The 22,066-nt window shown below is 36.8% G+C and overlaps 2 protein-coding genes across 2 annotated transcripts; both read left to right on the top strand.

Moving 5' to 3' along the window:
- The first annotated feature begins 308 nt into the window (after nucleotides 1–308).
- LOC111446153 (CHD3-type chromatin-remodeling factor PICKLE) lies at nucleotides 309–14,345 on the top strand. The gene is made up of 32 exons (XM_023084844.1): nucleotides 309–487; nucleotides 619–703; nucleotides 1,513–1,662; nucleotides 2,535–2,672; nucleotides 2,771–2,925; nucleotides 3,068–3,229; nucleotides 3,771–4,015; nucleotides 4,105–4,200; nucleotides 4,293–4,429; nucleotides 4,504–4,716; nucleotides 4,820–4,927; nucleotides 5,428–5,478; nucleotides 5,596–5,695; nucleotides 5,896–6,038; nucleotides 6,125–6,228; nucleotides 6,386–6,524; nucleotides 6,620–6,789; nucleotides 7,134–7,200; nucleotides 7,286–7,408; nucleotides 7,514–7,623; nucleotides 7,703–7,784; nucleotides 8,330–8,527; nucleotides 8,802–8,952; nucleotides 9,040–9,145; nucleotides 9,328–9,402; nucleotides 9,684–9,745; nucleotides 10,239–10,315; nucleotides 11,136–11,266; nucleotides 11,445–11,826; nucleotides 12,554–12,686; nucleotides 13,423–13,493; nucleotides 13,606–14,345. Exons 3-32 carry the CDS (start codon nucleotides 1,516–1,518, stop codon nucleotides 14,179–14,181), a joined length of 4,452 nt encoding a protein of 1,483 aa, XP_022940612.1. The 5' UTR covers nucleotides 309–487; nucleotides 619–703; nucleotides 1,513–1,515; the 3' UTR covers nucleotides 14,182–14,345.
- A 4,343-nt stretch (nucleotides 14,346–18,688) lies between these two features.
- On the top strand, nucleotides 18,689–21,668 carry LOC111446510 (brassinosteroid-related acyltransferase 1-like). Its single transcript, XM_023085348.1, has 3 exons — nucleotides 18,689–19,265; nucleotides 20,134–20,568; nucleotides 20,865–21,668. Exons 1-3 carry the CDS (start codon nucleotides 18,843–18,845, stop codon nucleotides 21,360–21,362), a joined length of 1,356 nt encoding a protein of 451 aa, XP_022941116.1. The 5' UTR covers nucleotides 18,689–18,842; the 3' UTR covers nucleotides 21,363–21,668.
- The last annotated feature ends 398 nt before the right edge of the window (nucleotides 21,669–22,066 follow it).

Raw genomic sequence — 22,066 nt, forward strand, 5'->3', positions numbered from 1 at the left:
TACAACTGACGACAAACGGTATAACTAATCGAGATAAATCTGTAAGTTGAATAATTAAGTCAGTTCTTAAACCGAAATCGAACACGGTCGAACACTATCCAATGCGATCGATTATTTAAACTAAACTACTATATATAGATTACTTCCATTTATCTCAACAAAAATGATGAAGATATTTCAAAATCTCCGATGATCTTACCAATGTCGGCCATTGATGAACTCGTTGAAGCTCAAGATTTAAGAAGGAAAAAAGGCCCAAAATCAGTCAAAAGCCCAATTGACAAGGTCAGTAGCGGAGCTTGCTTTTGCTTTGGGCAAGGGAAGGGCTCCCCGTTCGGACCTGTTCTCCAAATTCTCTGTATCAAAAAGCAACCATTCCTGTTTACAGACGAGTCGTAGAAGAAGAATTTAAACATCATCTTCTCTGTTGAGATTCAAGACGAGAATGAGACGATGGAATTAGATGAGCCCGTCCGCTGATCTGAGTGTAATTCTTCTTCTTCACTTCTCATTTACCGCTTTTTTCTGTTAATCTTCATACAGGAAGCTTCTCACATGCATAATCCTACTCACTTTCTGAGATTAGCGTTGCTTTTTGTTCACTCTCTCTCTCTTCAGACCTTGTTCTACTCTCTCCTAACTCGAGGTTGGATTTCCCGCTGATTTCCGACGATATATCGGCCTCAAGATCCGGTGTTCTTCGGTAATTCTCGTATTTTCTCTCTCCCGCCACATTTATATCAGAAGTGGAGCTCATTAGTTCTTTCTTCAGCTGGTTTTATGATGCGAGGGATGATTTTTTTGTTTCTCTATTTTGAATGTTGTTGATGGAGCCGTGTAGAATTGATGATTTTGCTTCTGGGTTTGAAAAACTTGTGTTAGGTTTTCTCAGTGGCGATGAAATGTTTGATTTTCTTTTTGTGGAGATTTCATCGTCGTTTATGGCAGTGGCATTCGGTCATGCGTTCATATTTTTTCGTTTTTTTTTTTGGGATTGAATGTGCTTAGTTTTATTTCTTTGTAGCTCATATGAAAATCTTTATTTCGTTGTTTATTTACATTTGTTTTCTGGGAAATTGTTCATTGCGTTGCGTGTTGGAAGTTCAATACTGTTTTGGCGTGTACGGTACAGTTCTTCTATGCTTTCATGTTTGTTTTGATCTTTTTATGGTAATGTATTTGAATATGAGCCACTGTGGACGTAGGATTTTATTCAAGGTTAATTCTTTCTCTGGCGTTTCACATGGTTCATTCACGTTTGTTGCATACTAATGCGAACCCTAGAACTGAGAACTTTGCTGTATATTTTGAGCTAAAGGTTTTCCTCTGCAATTACTACGATTCCGACTGTTCTCAGCGCTATCTTATTACTATAGTTGTCATGACTTCATTCAGAAGAATTTGTTCCTTTGTTTTTCTTTTTTTTTTTTAAAAAATTTTACGAAGTGTTCAAGTGTTGTTACTAATTGTTATTGTATGTTAAGTCGCTAACGTAATGATTTCTTGGTGCAGAATATGAGTAGCCTGGTTGAGAGGCTTCGTGTTAGATCAGAACGGAGGCCAGTGTATAATCTCGATGAGTCAGATGACGATTTCGATTATAAGCATAAAAAACCTGGCTCAACGCAGGATAAATTTGAAAAACTAGAGCGGGAAGACAAGGTTTGTGTACTTTTCTTATTTTCTGTAATTCAAGGCTCAGCAGTCTTTTTCTGTCGTATTTCATATGATTCTTACATAAATAGTTTTTCCTTCTTGTTATTTTTGTCTGAACTAAATTTTAAAGACCCCTCTTCATATTATATCAACTGCCTGTGAGCCTGATGAAAATGGGACTGTTCTTAGAAACCATTTGTTCATGTAGAGTGGCTGTAGTAAATGGGACTCACTTATCTATTTCGCTCACAAGCATAACGACCCCTTACCAAGTCACTTTCTCTTTATCGGCTGTACAAATTTACATCGAGGGATGCAAACATTTTATTAACTGTACGAAAGGACAAAATATTGAATATGTTAAGCCCATTCTTATAAATCTCTCTAGCTTCCTCTAATTGCGAGGACTTCGTTTTTCTTTTTAAAGAAACCAAAATTACATTGAACAAATGAAAGAACACAAGGATGTACGAAAAAACATAAGATCCCACATCGGTTGGAGAGGGGAATGAAACATTCCTTATAAGGATGTGGAAACCTCTCCCTAGTAGACGCATTTTAAAACCATGAGGTTGATGGCGATATGTAACGGGTCAAAGCGGACAATAATTTGGTAGCGGTAGGTTTGAGCTGTTACACTAACGGTAAGTTTATTTAAGATACTTATATAAGGGTTATTCTGGATAGTTGTGAACGTCGATTGGCAGCTATCAAGTGGGAGCATAATTTGGTAGAATCCTCTTTTGGAAGGCTTGTCATGCTTTCCCATATCATTTACCGCCAACTTAAGTGGAAGTGATGGTGTTATTCTGTCAATTTTCTAGTCTACTTATTTTATCTCTGTTTGATTTCTGCCGTCCTTTCACTTCCTATGACAGAAAGAAGATGCATGTCAAGCTTGTGGAGAAAGTGAGAATCTTCTCTCTTGTGAAACCTGTACATATGCTTACCATCCTAAATGTCTAGTTCCACCCTTGAAATCGCCTGTCCCTAGCAACTGGAGGTGCCCTGAATGTGTACGATTCCTTTTTCGGAACCTTGAGTTGTTTTTTATGAAGACTTAGTAGCGATTATTGTCAACCAATTTTTTCTCACATCTATTTACATCTCACAGGTAAGCCCCCTAAGTGATATCGATAAGTTATTGGACTGTGAAATGCGCCCTACTCTTGCTGAAGATAGTGATGCAACAAAGCTCGGTTCAAAGCAAATATTTGTGAAACAATACCTCGTAAAGTGGAAGGGGTTATCTTATCTACACTGCACATGGTAACTTATTTTGTTATTTTCTTACTGATTCTGCTTTGTTACAGCAATATCTCTGTTTGATTTCTGTTGTCCTTTCACTTCCGGTAGCAGCCCTGATTTTTCTCGTATCTTTTATTATGTTCCCTTTATTCTTAATTTTCAGGGTGCCTGAGAAAGAATTTATTAGAGCTTTTAAAACTCATCCTCGCTTGAAGACTAAAGTAAACAATTTTCATAAGCAAATGGCATCAAACAACAATGCCGAGGAGGATTATGTTGCTATTCGACCTGAATGGACTACAGTGGACCGGATTCTTGCTTGCAGGTTTATTCTTTTCTTGGTGTTTGTTGCATCAGTTCCATTGTGACTATAATCTTTCAACCATCAGTGCCAATTCGAATCAACAGAATTGTTCGACCTTTTGCTTTTTTTTTAATTGATTAAATTTTTTTTTTTCAATGAAATGATCTAACGCATCCGCATTCCTATGTACCCACCCTACACTTGTATGATGTTTCTCCTGGTTCTTGTCCAGCATCTTTTATATTATTTCTCCAATGTTGAATATTGAAGTCCTTTATTGTCTGTTTCCAAAAAGTTCCTTAAATCTTTTTATTTCATTCTTTGTTGCAACATTTTATAACGCCCAGGCATTGTGGGGTGGCAAAATGTGACATACCACTATTGTCATTTTTCTTGTCCGTATGCGGCAGTCATATGGTTTCTCTTGTATGGGTATAGATCTCTTTGACGCTTTAAATCACCTGTACTGTATTCCCATTACATGTTATAGCCAATTTGAATTAGAATGATGGAGCGAAAACTGAAAACTGATTGACATGGATGCTGTTTTTCAATGATGTAGGGAAAACGATGAAGAAAAAGAGTATTTGGTGAAATATAAAGAACTTTCATATGATGAATGCTATTGGGAATTTGAATCGGACATCTCTGCCTTTCAGCCCGAAATCGACAAATTCCATAAAATTCAGTCTAGATCCCGCAAGTCTTCTAATAAGAACAAAAGCATCCATGGTGATGTTGGTGAAGTAAAGAAAAAACAAAAAGAATTCCAACAATATGATTGTAGTCCTGAATTTCTTTCTGGAGGTACATAATTTTGTCCTATATGTTTAAGTGTAGTATATTATATTTTTCTCATGATGATATGATAAGCTGTCCTTTCGATGCAAATGAAGGAACATTACATCCATATCAGCTCGAAGGGTTAAATTTCTTGCGTTTTTCTTGGTCCAAGCAAACTCATGTGATACTTGCTGATGAGATGGGGCTCGGTGAGTTATCGGTTCTCTCAATAAAAAGAAGTGTAAAAAGAGGTTCCATTTGATCTTTAACTTGAAAAAAAATCATTTCTACTTGGTTACAGGAAAAACCATACAGAGTATTGCCTTTTTAGCATCCCTTTATGAAGAGAATTTATCTCCTCACTTGGTGGTTGCTCCATTATCGACGCTTCGAAATTGGGAGCGTGAATTTGCTACATGGGCTCCACATATGAATGTTGTATGTATCTGTTCATTATTAATTCGTCATAATGTTTGTTGCCTTGCATTATGTTAATGTGTTACTTGCTGTAGGTTATGTATGTGGGCTCTGCGCAAGCTCGTGCAGTTATAAGGGAATATGAATTTTTCTTTCCAAAGAATCATAAGAAAGTGAAGAAAAAGAAATCTGGCCTAATTATTACTGAAAGTAAGCAAGATAGAATCAAGTTTGATGTTCTGCTGACGTCATATGAGATGATTAACTTTGATGTGGCAACACTGAAGCCTATAAGATGGCAATCCTTGGTGAGTAATATGTTCTGTTAACACCCATGCTAAGTGTGATGTTCATTTAAGGGATCATAATTGCTAACTTACCATTTTTTCTTATTGTTGATTTTTCTATTAGATTATTGATGAAGGCCATCGACTTAAGAACAAGGATTCAAAATTATTTTCTTCATTGAAACAATTTTCAAGTAACCATCGAGTACTCTTGACTGGAACTCCTCTTCAGGTTTGTTTTAGATCATATTAGTGCATTAAAGATCATATTATTTGATTTTGGATTTCTTATTGCTATTGTATAGCATGACTTACCACCAGTATGGTAATGTCGTTCTGTTCTTAGTTCGCGTCTTGGAAAATAAAACGGAAGATGTAGCTAACTCTTTGCTTTTTCATTCTGTTGATGCTGAATTTATTCATCTCAATACAATGGTGCCATTGGTATTTGCAACCTTCAACATGTTGAAAAAATTTCCAGTTTATTGTTTTAGCGTTTTTGGGTTTGCTCGTTACTTTTTCCTACTATTTTGGCAATTTTTTTTTTCAAAATTTTTATTCTAAAATTACTCCGCTCATTTTAAGGAACAACATGATGTTGAATTAAGTCATACATATATCTGATGTTCCCATCTCTCAACTTGGCTGTTCATATGTAAATGCATGTAGCCAAATTTGTGAAAAGGGTAAATGCCTGCAGTTTTCTCACAGTTACTCGTGTTTTCATTTCAGAATAATCTCGATGAACTTTTCATGCTGATGCACTTCCTTGACGCTGGGAAGGTTAGTGGGACGCTCCAGTCGAATCAGATATATTGCATATGTTGGTTATAAATCATACAAACATGATCAATGAATTTATTAGGATTTGATCACTTATGGATGCCTATATTCTTTCAGTTTGGAAGTCTTGAGGAGTTTCAAGAGGAGTTCAGAGATATCAATCAAGAGGAGCAAATCTTGAGGCTACACAAAATGTTAGCTCCTCATCTCCTGAGAAGTAAGGTTCTTAAACTTTGTCTAGTGATAGTTCAAATGTTCACAAAAATTAAAAAATTTTGACTTTTTTTTTTTTTTTTTTTTGCAGTTTAGTCTTTTGAGTTATTAGTTTCACAGCACAAATAGAATATTTTTGTCTCCATTAGTTTGAAATCATTTTGTGTTTAGAAGTGTTTTTTTCTAACCTTTAATTTCTGGCAGGGGTCAAGAAAGATGTCATGAAGGACCTACCCCCTAAGAAAGAACTTATTTTGCGTGTTGAATTAAGCAGTAAGCAGAAAGAATATTACAAAGCCATTTTAACCCGAAACTATCAAATATTAACTCGCCGTGGTGGTGCACAGGTAAGGCTGCAAGTTCACCGTCTACAATTTTTTCCTTTTCTATTTGATAATTATAAGATTGTTGAAGTTTAAAACATTTCCATCAGATTTCTCTTATCAATGTCGTTATGGAATTGCGGAAGCTCTGTTGTCATGCTTACATGTTAGAAGGAGTTGAACCAGATATAGACGATGCTGAAGAAGCGTATAAGTAATTTTCTACCTTGATCTTCACCCTTTCATATTAAATAGTTAGATTGGCATATAAAAATTTATGATTTTTTCCATATTCGTAGAGCCAATGCTAGTTATTTATGGAATTTGAATTCCTATTGGTTAATTTTGTACTACTATATTTAACTTGACAGACAGCTTTTGGAAACTTCCGGGAAGTTGCATTTGCTGGATAAGATGATGGTGAGACTTAAAGAACAAGGTCATAGAGTTCTCATATATTCACAGTTTCAACACATGTTGGACTTGCTAGAAGACTATTGCTGTTACAAGGTAAGAAAAAGCAGTAGCGATTCTTATTGAAGAGAAAGGAAGACTGCTATTCTTTTGAGTATAAGTCTGATCGGTATGATTGTTTTATGGGTCAGAAATGGCACTATGAAAGAATTGATGGCAAGGTTTGTGGAGCTGAAAGACAAATTCGAATAGATCGATTCAATGCCAAGGGTTCCTCCAGATTTTGTTTTCTGCTTTCTACTCGAGCTGGGGGTCTGGGAATAAATCTTGCAACTGCTGACACCGTTATCATATATGACAGGTGTGATAATCTTCTCATTTTATATTTCATAGTTCATTTTTATATTTGCTGGGAAAATACGTTAGCTGTAATTTTTCAGAGGTGAATGCTTAAGAAGTGAGGTGCTTGGCTGCTCCCGACATCACTGATCGATGTTACTACAGTTTAGTAGTTGCTTGGAATACTGAATAAAAAAAATGCCTTGGTTCCAATATTTTTGATTGGTCAAGCTAATCATTTGGATGATTAACATGTCAATGCATATGATTATTACCGAACGGTGAAAAAACTTCTTGTGGTTTTTGATGAGTTTTCACTCAACCAGCTTTATTAACCAATATCATTCTACTAATGTCTATTTGTAGTGATTGGAATCCCCATGCTGATCTACAGGCTATGGCTAGAGCTCACCGACTTGGGCAAACTAACAAGGTCTTGAATTTTCTCTTTTGGAATGTTTTGTGACTTACAGCTGCTGTTCACTGTTTTTACTCGGGAGCTTGGTTTGATGTTGCAGGTAATGATTTATCGGTTAGTAACACGAGGGACCATTGAAGAAAGGATGATGCAAATGACAAAGAAGAAGATGGTTTTAGAGCATTTAGTCGTCGGAAGGCTGAAGGCTCAGAACATCAATCAGGTATACAAGTTCTCTAATATGTGTAGTTTTACTTTAACAAAGAAGCACTTTGTATTCTTGTTCTTGAGTTTTACTGAACATTTTGCCTATCTCATTTCATTTCAGGAAGAGCTAGATGATATTATAAGGTATGGCTCAAAGGAATTATTTGCTGATGAGAATGATGAGGCAGGGAAATCTCGTCAAATTCATTATGATGATGCTGCGATAGAAAGGTAACTTTTAATTCCGTCAGTTTAAACAATAACTATCGATATGCTTGTTATTAAATCTTATGCATAACATTGTTCACAGATTGCTGGATCGTGATCAAATTAGAGACGAAGAAGCAACCATGGATGACGAAGAGGATGATGAATTTCTGAAGGCCTTTAAGGTTTTATTTACACTAATTATTTTCTCGTGCATTCATAAAGATTTGTTAGTTGAACTGCGTATTCGAGGTATTGTCATTGCGTTATTATGTCTTTCAGATAACAGTATTTGTTTGAAATTTATGGAGTCAGCATGCAAATTGGGAAGGAGAAGCATGGCATTTATATACCCTTTTATTCACTTGTCGGATTTCTCATTTAATCTACGTTTGGCATGCCTTTTAAAATATTTATGGATGATTACAAATATATATATATATTTTTAAAAAAAGTTGACATGGTTTGGTTAAATTTTTTGATGTTCAAAAGCACTTTCAAGAAATTCTGAAAACAGATTAAAGACGAACAAAATTGCTTCACTTGAGGAACAATTTTTTCAAAAGGGGTATGCCAAACAAACACTTATAACAATACGAGGCAACCCAGTTTTATAACGTGAAATCTCTCTGAGAACTGTTTTTTTGCATGCGGAATGCTTACAACATTTGCTTCACTTTTGTGTTCATTTTCGGTTTGTGAGTGATGCAGACCTAATTATATGCTGTAGGTGGCAAATTTTGAGTATATCGACGAGGTAGAAGCTGCAGCAGAAGAGGCAGCCAAAAGGGCATCCATGGAAAATAAGCCTGTTGCAAGCAACTTGGAAAGAGCTAGCTATTGGGAAGAGTTGTTGAAGGACAAATATGAAGTGCATAAGGTAGAAGAGTTTAATGCTTTGGGTAAAGGAAAGAGGAGCCGGAAACAGGTCAGTCAGATATGATATCATTGTTATATATGTAGTTATAATCAATGCAATTCCTACAAAACGTGCCACGTTCTTCAAGTTGTAAAATAGCTGTTCTCTCTCCTGGACCCTCCTCGGAAACATTACTATAAGTGCAGTTGTGAAACATTACTATTATGCTCCATTTAACTTGATTGAAATTTAAAATGTTCGTCGTTCGTCAGTTTGTTTCAAATAGTGTTTTTGAGTCATTACTGATTGAAGTTGGGTGATTTGAACTTTGAAATCCATTTAGATGGTATCTGTTGAAGAAGACGACCTCGCTGGACTAGAAGATGTAAGCTCCGAGGGTGAGGATGATAACTATGAAGCTGATTTGACTGACGGTGAAGCAAATTCAACTGGTATTCCTTCTGTGAAAAAGCCTTATCGGAGGAAATCTCGCGGTATAATTCAAATTTGCTCCCGTTTACTCTGATTATTTGATAATCCCTTAATTTATTGATCTTGACTCTTCATGGTTCGATTTCCAGTGGATAGCACTGAGCCACTTCCCTTAATGGAAGGGGAAGGAAGAGCATTCAGAGTTCTTGGTTTCAACCAAAATCAAAGGGCTGCATTTGTGCAAATTTTAATGAGGTTCTTGCCAACTTTTGTGCTTTATTTTTTATTTTTTCTGTCCCTGATTCCCGATTTGTCTTTAACCCCATAAGTGTTTTACGTTGCCTACTTTCTCATGTTTGTAAATGAAGCTTTACCAATATTTTCATTGTTAGCGTTTCTATGCTGTCAAGTGATAACGGTTGATTTACACGACACAGGTTTGGCGTCGGGGACTTTGACTGGAAGGAGTTTAATTCTCGTATGAAGCAGAAGACTTATGAAGAAATAAAGGAGTAAGTGCTGTGGAGTAACTATTTTTTGTTTCTTGTTCATTTTTATTGGAAAAAACAAGTAGAAACATGTTTATAACCCTTTATTGTTTGTTGTTCTCTGGAATTTAAATTAAAACGTAAAAGTTATATATTAAAATAAGTTTAAAAAAAAAAAAAAATTAAATATCAAAAAATTCAAGGTCATATTTATTTAATAGATATTTATGAAGCATTTTAGAAGTAAAAAAGATAATATTATGAATGTTTGATGTGTTGATTTACAATCATTACTTTTTGTTCAGATATGGGACTCTTTTCTTATCTCACATTGCTGAAGATATCACTGACTCCCCCAACTTTTCGGGTATTGTATCCTCAACACTTGTTTTGTGTAAAAAAAAGAAAAAAAAACAAAGCTGTCACGAAAAAAAAGAAAAGAAAAATACACATACATACATACATACATACATACACACATATATACATACATACATACATACATATATATATATATATACATACATACATACATACATACATATATATATATACATACATACATACATACATACATATACACACACACACACATACGTACGTACATATATATGTATGTATGTACGTACGTATGTATGTGATATACGTCGGTTTTATATGAGAACTCCCTAGCTAATAATTAAGAGGAAAAAAAGAGTGATTTGGAATCTCGACGTTAATGCAGACTTAAAATGAAGCTTTAACATGCACAAGGCTTCAAATCTCGTGCATCCTTTGATGCTTTGTCTTTAACTGTTTCTGCATTTTAATTTTTTTGTGGAATACTAATATTTTAATATTCTACATGATGTTCCGTTTAGATGGTGTTCCTAAAGAAGGACTCAGAATACAAGATGTGCTGATCAGAATTGCAGTTATACTCTTGATAAGGGATAAAGTAAGCTTTAATATGTTTACTGTTTTATTGTTGTAATTCCTTGTACTTCAGCCTGAAGATCTGCTGGGTATCTATTCTTCAAATTATGGACTATTTTGGGGCGTTCGCTTTTCTGTAAGGATGGAAATGTGGCTTAAATGCTATGTAGTCAACTTTTCAAGGGAATGCATAAAACTGTAGATTAAAACTGGGAGATCCCTCTTTGGTCGGAGGGGGAAACAAAACATTTTTTATAAGGGTGTGGAAGCCGCTCCCTAGTAGACGTGTTTTAAAACTTTAAGGGGAAGCTCGGAAGGGAAAGCCCAAAGAGGACAATATCTACTAGCGGTGGGCTTGGGCTTGGGCTGTTACAAATGGTATCAGAGCCAATCACCGGACGGTGGCATTGTGAGATCCCACATCGGTTGGAGAGGAGAACGAAACATTCTTTATAAGGGTGTGGGAACCTTTCCCTAGCAGACGTGTTTTAGAACCTCGAGGGGAAATCCAGAAGGGAAAGCCCAAAGAGGACAGTATTTATTAGCGGTGGGCTTGAGCTGTTACAAAACTATAAAATCAACCATTTGGAGGATTTACTTGGCTGGAAATAATTAATATAGTTTTAACTTGAAGGGGAAAAGGTTGGGGGTTGATGAATGAATTAGCCAAATTCCATGGCTCTTTTTGAGACGGAGTATAACTACTATAGATTGTCTGTAATCAGAGGGTTCTTGTATGATTCTTTGGGGATTTTGTTCTTATAGTAATCTTTTTACATATTTTTTTGCCAATGCATGTTTACTTATGTGATCATTTTTTGTTCTTTTTGGTGGAATTATAGGCAAAATTTGTCCCAGAAAATCCGAATGCTCCACTTTTCACAGACGACATTTTATCTCGTTACCCCGGACTTAAAGGTGGAAAACATTGGAAGGAAGAACATGATAGATTGTTGTTACTTGCTGTTCTGAAGTATGGATTTTCACTAATTTGTTTCATTCCTTCAGATTGATGACTTGATTTTGTATTACTACTATGACAAAGGGTTATCAATTCATAGGTTTCCACAAATATGTCTGCTAGATTCATACTTGAAATTTTAAAGCTTTGATCTTCAAGCACTAATCTTCAAATCTTCTCATATCTCAAGGCATGGCTACGGTAGATGGCAAGCGATTATTGACGATAAGGACCTCAAGATTCAAGAGGTGATTTGTCTGGAGTTGAATCTTCCTGTCGTTAACCTACCTGTTCCCGGACAAACCGGTTTGCTTGTTCAGAATGGTGGAAACACATCAAATACTGAAGCAACTGGTAGCGAGTCCAGAGAAAAGGAAAACGGCGGTGGAAACGATGCTGCCTCTGATGTGCAGGGAGCAGGAACTGATACTGCTAACCAATCCCAGTTATATCAAGATTCGTCTATATATTATCATTTTAGAGATATGCAGAGACGACAGGTTGAATTCGTCAAGAAAAGGGTGCTCCTCTTGGAAAAAGGGCTGAATGCAGAGTACCAGAAAGAATACTTTGTAAGTTCTAAACTCCAAGGCATTAGTGTGGTCACAGGTTTTCAAAATATGGACTGCATTGAATGCCCGCCATAATCACTCGCATTTCATCCGCATATTATTTATGGAACCTTGAACTGAACAAGAAGATTCTAGTTCAAAGTTCGAGTCATTGAAAGGTTAAAAGATATTTGTGAAATCCCACGTCGGTGGGAGTCGGTGGGAGAGGAGAACGAAGAATTCCTTACAAGGTTGTGGAAACCTCTCTCTATTAGGCGCGTTTTAAACCTTGAGGGGAAGTCTAGAAGGAAAAATCCAAAGAGGACAATATCTGCTAGCGGTGGGCCTGGGTAGTTATAAATGGTATCAGAGCCAGATACCGAGCAGTATGCCAACAATTACATTGGGCCCCCAAGGGGGTGGATTGTGAGATCCCACGTTGGTTGGAGAGGGGAACAAAACATTCTTTATAAAGGTGAAATCTCTTCATATTAGATGCGTTTTAAAACCTTGAGGGGGAAGCCCAGAAGGTAAAACCCAAAGAGGACAATATCTGCTAGCGTTAAGCTTGGGTTGTTACAACATTTGTCGTGGTCCATCTTAGAAAATTTCAAACTAATGTGGCTATTATCGACTCTGTTTAGCTTGATTATCAACTCTATATTAAATTGTTGGGTTTTAGATATCATTGTATCAAATCATTTTTCTTGAATCATTTTTTTTCTTCTTTCCTCCTCTCTTCTCTCAGGGCGATACAAAGGCAAATGAAATGACAAGTGAAGATATTGAGAATGAATCCAAGGTTTCGAATGTGCCAGGTCCTAGCTCTATGGAGACTGATACTCAAAAGAAGGATCAGTTGCCTCAAGTAGAACCAATTTGTAAGCGCCTTTTCTTTAATAATTGGTTACTTAAGAATAGCTTTCATAACTTCGTTATACTATGGTTTAAACTTGCTTGATAAAGGACTTGGAGGGAATGAGTTCATGCTAGGGAAGCTACCTACTTAGGATTTAACTTCTTGCGAATTTCTTTAACAACCAAATGTAGTTGGATCAGGCGGTTGTCTCGTGAGATTAGTCTTGGTGCACTCAAGGTGACCCAAATACTAAGATTTTTTTTTTGAATTGTTTGAGAATTCGTTGTATACACTATGGTGTTTGGGTGTGAGATCTCACGTTGGTTGGAAGGGGAATGAATCATTCCTTATAAAGATGTAGAAACCTCTCTTTAGTAGTCGCATTTTAAAACCGTAGGCTGACAGCGAGATATGTAACGAGCCAAAGCGGGCAATATCTACTAGCGGTAGGCTTGGGTACAAATGGTGTTAGAGCCAGACACTAGACGATGTATCATCAAGGACGCTGGCTTCCAAAAGAGGTGGATTGTGAGATCTCATATTGGATGGAAATGGGAACGAAGCATTCCTTACAAGGATGTGGAAACCTCTCCCTAGTAGATGCATTTTAAAATCGTGAGGTTGACGGCGATACGTAACGGGTCAAAGCGGATAAATCCTTTTTACAACCTTTGTGAACAATCTTTTGAACGCCGTTGTCAAAAAATCCAGGATTCTTTGGTAACAAACTGACCGTGACTGTATTTTGCCTTGTGCAGCTTCAGAAGAAACTTCTACTGCATGTGATGACAATCCTGATAGATTAGAATTAAGTCAGCTTTACAATGAGGTAATTCTTTTCGTTTCTTTTCTCTATAAAACCGTTAACGGCGTTCATCTGTGAACGTTTCTTCACAAATCTCGGTCTCAACTTTTAAATATATCATCCGTTTTCTTAGCAGATGTGCAAGGTTTTGGATGAAAATTGCAAAGAGCTGGTCCATGCACCCTCTGGGAGCCACCATGCAGCTTCTGACTTGAAAAATAACCTCCTCCCCTTAGAGAAGATTTTTGAAGACGTGGACCGAATTCTTTCTTCACAGTCAAACCCCGTTAACGAACAACCAACGTCAGTTTCTGATCCACAACCCGTTGTCGTTGAATCACCGAGCACCGATTTGGGTCTTAAACCATCACTTGCAGATCCAGACAGTGAAAAGGATGCTGTTGTCACAGAAATGGAGATAGATCCTGCAAAAGATTCAGAATCGAAAAAAGAAAGCGACAGGTTGATGCCAATAGACCTTGATCTCATCGACGAGAAGCCTGAACCATCTACTCAAGTAGAAATTCCCGAATCATCTGCTCGTGTTCCAGCTTCTGATGATCCATGCCCAGATCAGCCAGATTCTACACCTCAACCAGAGAAACGTAGCGTTGTTGATGAAATGGAAGTTGAAGCTGAAGCGAGCAAGGACATCGCCTCACCAGAATATAACGAGGAAGGTAACCCGCAGGTGATCGTGTTAGATGATTAGAGAAAAACAAGCAATTCAGCAATGTAAGAATTATAACGTTGTAAAAGGAAAGCAAAATATTAACTACAATGAATAATACGAACTCCCAGTGAACAAACAGCTAGGAAATTCTCCAACAGTAATGTTTCGAAGATCTATTTGATTTTCTTTAATTTTCTATTCAACTCAAATATTATAGTTATTATGCTATTATTTTAGGTGAAGAAAGCTTATGTAGAAAAATATGTCAATTATTCATCTAATTGTCAAGATCGGTGCTCGGGGGTTAGCTTAGGTGGGGTTGTGTTATTTTTTCAGATTCAACTCAATTGATCGGGTTGTAAATTTTTACTCATTTTAGACGAGCGGATTGTATGACTAAGATGGCTTCCTTAGGACTATCTTCTTTGGATTGGTTTTGATTGTTGGAGTAATTTATTTAATTTTTTTTAATAAAAATTAAATGTTAGTTGGTAAAAATATTTATTTATTTATTTTCAAACCTTTAATAAACATTTATGACTCAATTGTGTATATTTTGAAATTTATTTTAAAAATATTTAAACATTATTTTTAAAAGAGTCGTTGGAGACAATAATTTTAAAATATATGAAATTAAATATTGTATATATAATTGTGTTTTTTTTTTTAAATTAACAACAAAATTGAGTTTGTTCCAGCTCAACATAGTAAATAAGTTTTTATCTATTATGAGGTATCTCTACTCATAAAATTTGTATTTATTTGAATTTAATCCATTCTAAATACATTCATAATCTAACCCGAATCAACTCATTTTTTAATACCTTAGTGTTCAATAAGAATCACTACGAGTTTAAAAGTTACGTAAATTGATTATAGTTTAGTAATTAAAATCTTTTTACGCTTAATTTTTTTTATTTTTTTCGTGACGATAAAGATGAACATAAATCACTAATTTAGTATCGATTTTGTGTGCGGGTTTGAATTATTAACCACGGCCATTATCACAATTGCACTCATTTTTTAAAATGGCTATCAACTTAAAAAGATAATATTTCTTTTTAAATCCCCAACAAATATTCTTCCTTTACTTCATTAAAGACACTATAAATAGAGGTAGCCCCCAATTGTTTAGTGTATTTAAGCTTTAACAATTAGGCTATTATAATGGAGGCACCCAACTCCCTTTCTCTTCCACTACTCAAATTCAACAAAAATGTCTGGTCGGTTTGGCTTCATTATGAAGCCACTAAACTCTAATCTCCCCTATTTCTCCTTCAACAAATATCATTTTTTACTCGAGACTCTCTTCGAGAGGAGTAGTTTTACACTGACTAATTAAAGAGAAGATCGTGGACTTAGAGTAAGGAACATCATCTCCATCAGTACGAGACATTTTGACAAAACCAAAAACAAAATTACGAGAGCTTATCTTCAAAATGGACAATATCATATCAACGTGGAAGGCCGTAGTTCCTAACACAACTCAATTGATATACAATAGTAATCGATCTTTCCAGAGAATCCACCAATTGAGTAAGTCAACCAACTAGAATTTAGATCACCATTAACATGGACGACATATGCTCTAGCCTCTAACCCAGTATATATAACTTAGACTGGAAGAATTTACGCCTCTTCATTATATCATCTGGGTGTACGTAAAAACGAAATTTTTATACATATTTCAAGTGATATACCCTAAAATTCTTATGTTCATCATGTAATATCATGTGGGTGTACGTAAAAACGAGATTTTTATACATATTTCAAGTGATATACCCTAAAATTCTTATGTTCATCATGTAATATCATGTGGGTATTGGTAAAAATGAGATTTTTATGCACATTTGAGCTGATATGCCATAAAGTTCCTATCTTTTATCATTTCTTTGATGTGGGTGTATGAAATTTTATGTACATTTCAACTCATATATATATATATATATATATATAAAAGGAGGAATTTGAAAAGGAAAAGAATGGAGGGCAGAGAAAAGTAGAGAGCAGAATATGAGGCTAAGTGTTGGGAAAGTTGGAGACATGAACAAACATCTGTGTGCTTCAAATCCACGCTTGTTTTTGCTTTCCCACACACAAAATACCAACTCAAATATCCTTTCCAAGCCATTCCAAGCTTAGCCAACCTGTTTTCTTTCAATCACTTCAACCCCACACATTCATCTCCCTTTGCCTCATATCAATACCTTTGCCTTTTGCTTTTCTCCTACGTGAGATCTCACATCGGTTGGACAAGGGAACAAACATTCTTTATAAGAGTGTGAAAACCTCTTCTTAGTATACGCGTTTTAGAACCGTGAGGTTGACGACGATACGTAAGGGGCCAAAACGAACGATATCTGCTAGCGGTGGGTTTGGACTGTTACATGCTGGGCTCCTAAGAGCGTGGATTGTGAGATCTCACATAAGTGTGTGGAAACCTCTACCTAGTAAACGCGTTTTAAAATCATGAGGCTGACGGCTATACGTAGCGGGTCATAGCGGACAATATTTGCTAGAGGTGAGGATGGACTGTTACTAATGGTATCAGACAGAGCCAGACACTGGGTGGTGTGCCAATGAAGACGCTGGACGCCCAAGAGTGGTGAGTTGAGAGATCTCACATCGGTTGGAGAGAGGAATGAAACATTCCTTAGAAGGGTGTGAAAACCTTTCCCTAATAGACGCGTTTTAAAATCATGAGGCTGATAACGACACGTAACGAACCAAAGCGGATAATATCTGCTAGTGATGAGCTTGGACTGTTACATTCTATCATATAGAAATAGGCTTATATGGTTTTCCTCTAACAAAAAAAAAAGTTCGAACTATGGTCAGAAGTAATGTTTATAAGCATAAATGATACCTAAATAACACCGAGGGTTTCGTGAAAGTCTATGCCATTGAACTAACGTTTAGTCGTTTTAGTCTCGATATGTTTTGTATGTAATGATTCAATCTATGAATTTGTGTATAAAAAACTATTGTAGTGTATTTGTAACAACCCAAGTTCATCGTTAGCCGATATTGTTCTCTTTGAATTTTTCCTTTTAGGCTTCCTCTCAAGGTTTTTAAAACATTGTCAGCTACAGAGAGGTTTTCATATCCTTATAAAGAATGCTTCGTTCTCCTCCCCAACCGATGTGGGATCTCACTCGTTTAAAATTTATAATGATTCAGTGAAAAGTATTGTTATCTAGAGTTTAATAGCATACGAGTTATTTTGACAACTAAATGTAGTAAGGTCATCTCCCGTAAGATCAACCGAGCTATCAACAAGCTTAAATTGGTGGAGTTTTTCACAGCGAGACAAAGTTTCGAAGATTAAATCATTACAAATTTTAAGATCACGGGACCATAACGACCAAATCATTACGAGTTTAAAAATACAAGCTTTAGTTTTAAGAAAGTACACTGACCCAATGTACTTTTTGGCCTAAAGATATGAACCCTAGGTTTATTTTGGTACCTTCTTTTGTCTTAGACTGGCCATTTAGTTTATTCTAACCCTTGTGGGTTCAATGCAAAGTTTGTACCTTCTTCACCGCCAACCCTGGTCGGGTCAGCTTGATTGACCGGAACTGGAGTCTCAGATTTTGCAGTTCTATGGCTACATATTCATTGGGCATACGTGACGGAATTGCCCGTATCTGAGCTCGAGAAATATACTTTATACTGATCGTGGCTACTTCAAATTTATCCGTTACTCGTGTTATAATGATTCAGAGCCAAAACTGGTGGAATGGTCATTTTTTTATCTTACTTGGCGGTACCCAGGCAGTCGGTGATTCATCACCTCCTTACCTGTGATGGTTAACTTATCATTGAATGTTGCATATTTGTCACAAAATGTAATATTTTGAACATTATGTTATAAGAATATTAGGGAATTGGAGAATTTTGTACTTTAAATAAATATTTTAGAACTTATTATAGTTCAATTATTCGAGAAAATATGCTAATTGAATACCTTATACTAAAAAAAAAACACACATGAATGCATTTGTTTTGGTTTAATACGGTGAACGGTTGATCTCTCCTCGAGTCATCGACCAAAGACGTTCTTGAGAAGCCCGTAAAGCGGACAACACAAACCCTTTATTTTAATCGGGAACGGGAGCACTAAAGCTCAATAATCATACATTATCAACTCTTCTTCTATGTCAAAAGTTCAAATCTCTATTCCGACCGTCACGAAAACAGTGATTTGGCTCACGACTTTAGCTAGCCAATCATTGGAAGCGAAATTTGCTTTTCTCATACTACAAATTCGATAATCGTACCAACGATACAAACCCTAGAATTCCCAAACCCTAAAATTCACGATCGTGGACAAATACATATAACCTACTATATACATTTTTTAGATTCGAATCTTTGACCTCTTGATCGATAATATATTTCTATATTAATTAAGTTATACTTCACCGTTAAATAGAATATATAAATTTATTCTCACAAATTTAAATAATTATATATATATATATAATTTAGAAAAAGAAAAAGAATTTATAATTGTTACCAACCATAGTGTAGGCCCTAAAATTAATTTTAAAAAATTCACAAAAAATACAAGTTAGAGATGAACCCTAGCTAGGAATCTTCAACCCCAAGTCCTTATATTTACCCTAAATTTCTCTTCTCTTCTTCACACTCAAAAAACACCACAAAATTCAGCTCCTTCACAAAACATCATCATCATGGCCACTTCCCATGTTTCTGTTACAAAAACCCTCACTGTCTTTCCCAAAACCTTAAACTCTCCAAAACTCTTGGAGCTCTCAAACTTAGACAGGCAGTGTCCCTTGCACGTGTACCTTATTTTCTTCTACAAGCCATCTTCTAGCTCATCATTTGACTCGGTCTTCACCAAGCTGAAAATAGGGTTAGAAGAAACGCTATCGGTCTGGTCCCCGGCGGCTGGTCGGTTGGAGCCGAACCCCGCCAACGGTAAGCTGAATCTCCGGTGCAACAACCGCGGTGCAATTCTCGTTCAATCGTTCACCAATGTCGAGATTTCAAAACTTGGAGATCTCTCGAATTACAATGAGTTCTTTGAGAAGTTGGTTTATAAACCTGTTTTGAATGGGAATTTTTCTGAGTTCCCTTTGGTTGTGGCTCAGGTGAGAGGTTTTTCTTTATAAAAAAACAAAAGGGTTTTGGTTTTTTGTTGAAAATTTTGCTTAATTTCATGAAAAAGTGACAGAAAGAAAGGATTTTTATTGATTGAGACAAAGAAACAGAACATGTAAAAGGTTAGGGTTTAAGACAGCAGCTATGTCGAGGCTTTTTAGGGCAAAGAGACAAGCTTTGGATTAGACAATAATGAACACATTCTCACAGTCTGTAAAGACAATTATTTTTGTTCCTTCTTTCAAGATCTTCATAGATATGATCATATGATTCAAACCCAGTTGGCTTTAGAAGAAAACAAGACAACTTAGGTTGTTCGAAACAAGGTCTAATTACATGTTTGGTCGTTTGAATATTGCGTTTATTTAGTCTCTCTCGAGAGCAAAGTTAGAAATTTTTATAGGGGAGAGACAAAATTTTACGCTCTAACATAATCTTTCGATCCTTAAAAATTGAAGGAGAATTTTTATTCTTGATTGTCTTACCCAGTTAAACTATACATACTACCACCCTCGATAGACAGTTAGCCGTCCTACAACTACTCGAAAAGGAGATGGGGTGATCTTGAATAGGAATCTTAAAGAATCTCCATAAAAATAGCACTAGATCGAGCATAGGTGATTTTGTAGTTGGTCAAAATCTTGACTAATTGATTGAAGGAGGTAGTTCCAGTAGACTCATAGATCCCAAAACAAATAGGATGGGTCGGCCCAAATCGAAAAATTTCAATTATAACCCTAAAATTGTTAAGGTTTTTTGAATTGGGGGCGGGAAAATTTAGGGTCGTTAAAGTATAGAGACTAAATAAACGGATGAAGTTGTTGTTTTTGTTTATTTTAATGATGTTTTAAAAAGCAGGTGACAAGGTTTGGGTGTGGAGGATACTCCATAGGAACAGGAATAAGCCATTCATTGTTTGATGGACCAGCTGCGTACGAGTTCCTAAGTGCATGGGCGGCAAAGTCAGCCATTTTCAAGGACAAGAAGGAGCCATATGGGGTTGAGTTGCACACGCCAGTGCATGAGAGAGGGAGGCTTTTGATGGGTTACGACGCGAAACGGAGCTTGGAGAAGAGGGCGATGCCGGTGTCGGGGGCGGTGGCGATCGATCATTTGTATCGGTTGATAATGCAAAGCATGACGGGGAAGGAGGAAATGGGGAAAAAGGAATATGTTTATAGAACGTTTAGATTGAGTAGAGGAATGATCGAGAGGTTGAAGAAGAACGCTATGGGAGAAAATGGTGGCTTTGCTTGTTCGTCGTTCGATGTTATTGCTGCTCATTTATGGAAGGTACTAAGCTTTCATTTTTTTTTTAATTAATACAATATCTGCGAGTGGTGGATTTGAGCGGTTACAAATGATATCAAAGTCAGACACCAGGAAACGAAGCATTCTATTTAAAGGGTGTGGAAACCTCTCCTAGCATATGCGTTTTAAAACCGTGTAGCTGACGGTGATATGTAACGGGTCAAAGCGGACAAGTAGTTGTTACAGTTATTTCCTACCTATGAGTTTGACTTTAAAAAAAAAAAAAACATTCAATTTTGGTCGTTAAATTTGGTTTGAGACATTATTGTCTGTTACAGGCAAGAACTAAGGCTATGTCTGTGAGCAAAGAAAAGATGGTGTGCTTACAATTTGCAGTGAACGCCAGGAACAAACTGATGCCTCCTCTACCTAAAGGCTTCAGCGGCAATGCCTTTGTGCTCGCTTCGGTCGCCTTAACCGCAAGACAATTGGAGGACGAAAGCTACAAAACAATAGTTGATATGATACGAAACGCCAAGTCTCGAGTCGACAACGACTACATCAATGCATACAAACAAGGCCTCGAAGGCCCTCAGGCTTCCCTTCCTCCTCTCAAGGAGCTCACTGTTGTATCGGATTGGACCCGAATGCCGTTCCACAAGATCGAGTTCTTACATGGACAAGCTCTCTATGCATCCCCTTTAAAGCCACCGATCCTCGACGTCGCTTACTTTCTGCAGAGCCCCATAGATAGCCAAGCGATCGATGTTCGGGTCCCTTTGCTGGGAGGGACTCTTGAGGCTTTCTCCTCCTACTTCTTGACCGGCATGCAATGAGGCTTTAAAGTTACCCTTCTTTTGCAGGGTTGCTTTGTTTTAGTGTATCCCTTAGTAAGGTTCTAAGTTTGAATAGCATAAGGGCTTGTTCATTACTGAACAAATGGTCAAATAGTGTACTAAGAAGAATAATATGATATCTTTGTAGAATAAGAGAGCCGACAAGCTTTTGTGGTACGGTACAGTCAATGTCAACGGTCCGATGGGCGTTGTAATAATTTCCATCTAATCTAAAATAGATATCGTTCCGAAAGTCGGTAGAAATAAAGGCAATCACGTAGCGTAGTTGTAATAGCCCAAACTCACGGCTAGCAGATATTGTCCTCTTTAGGCTTTCCCTCAAGGTTTTTGGAACGTGTTTGGTAGGGATAGGTTTCCACACTCTTATAAAGAATGCTTCATTCTTCTCCCCAACCGATGTAGGATCTCACATCCACCCCCGTTCAGGGCCCAACATTCTCACTTGCACTCGTTCCCCTCTCCAATCGATGTGGGATCTCACAATCCACCCTCCTTCAGGGCCCAACATCCTCGTTGGCACACCACCCGATGTCTGGCTTTGATACCATTTGTAACAACCTAAGTCCACTGCTAGCAAATATTGTCCTCTTTGAATTTTCCCGGTCGAGCTTTCCCTCCAGACTTTTAAACACGTTTGTTAGGGAGAGGATTCCACACCCACTTTGTTCTCCTTCCCAACCAAT

The sequence above is a fragment of the Cucurbita moschata genome, unplaced genomic scaffold (genome assembly GCF_002738365.1).
Source record: "Cucurbita moschata cultivar Rifu unplaced genomic scaffold, Cmos_1.0 Cmo_Scf00008, whole genome shotgun sequence".
Lineage (NCBI taxonomy): Eukaryota > Viridiplantae > Streptophyta > Magnoliopsida > Cucurbitales > Cucurbitaceae > Cucurbita > Cucurbita moschata.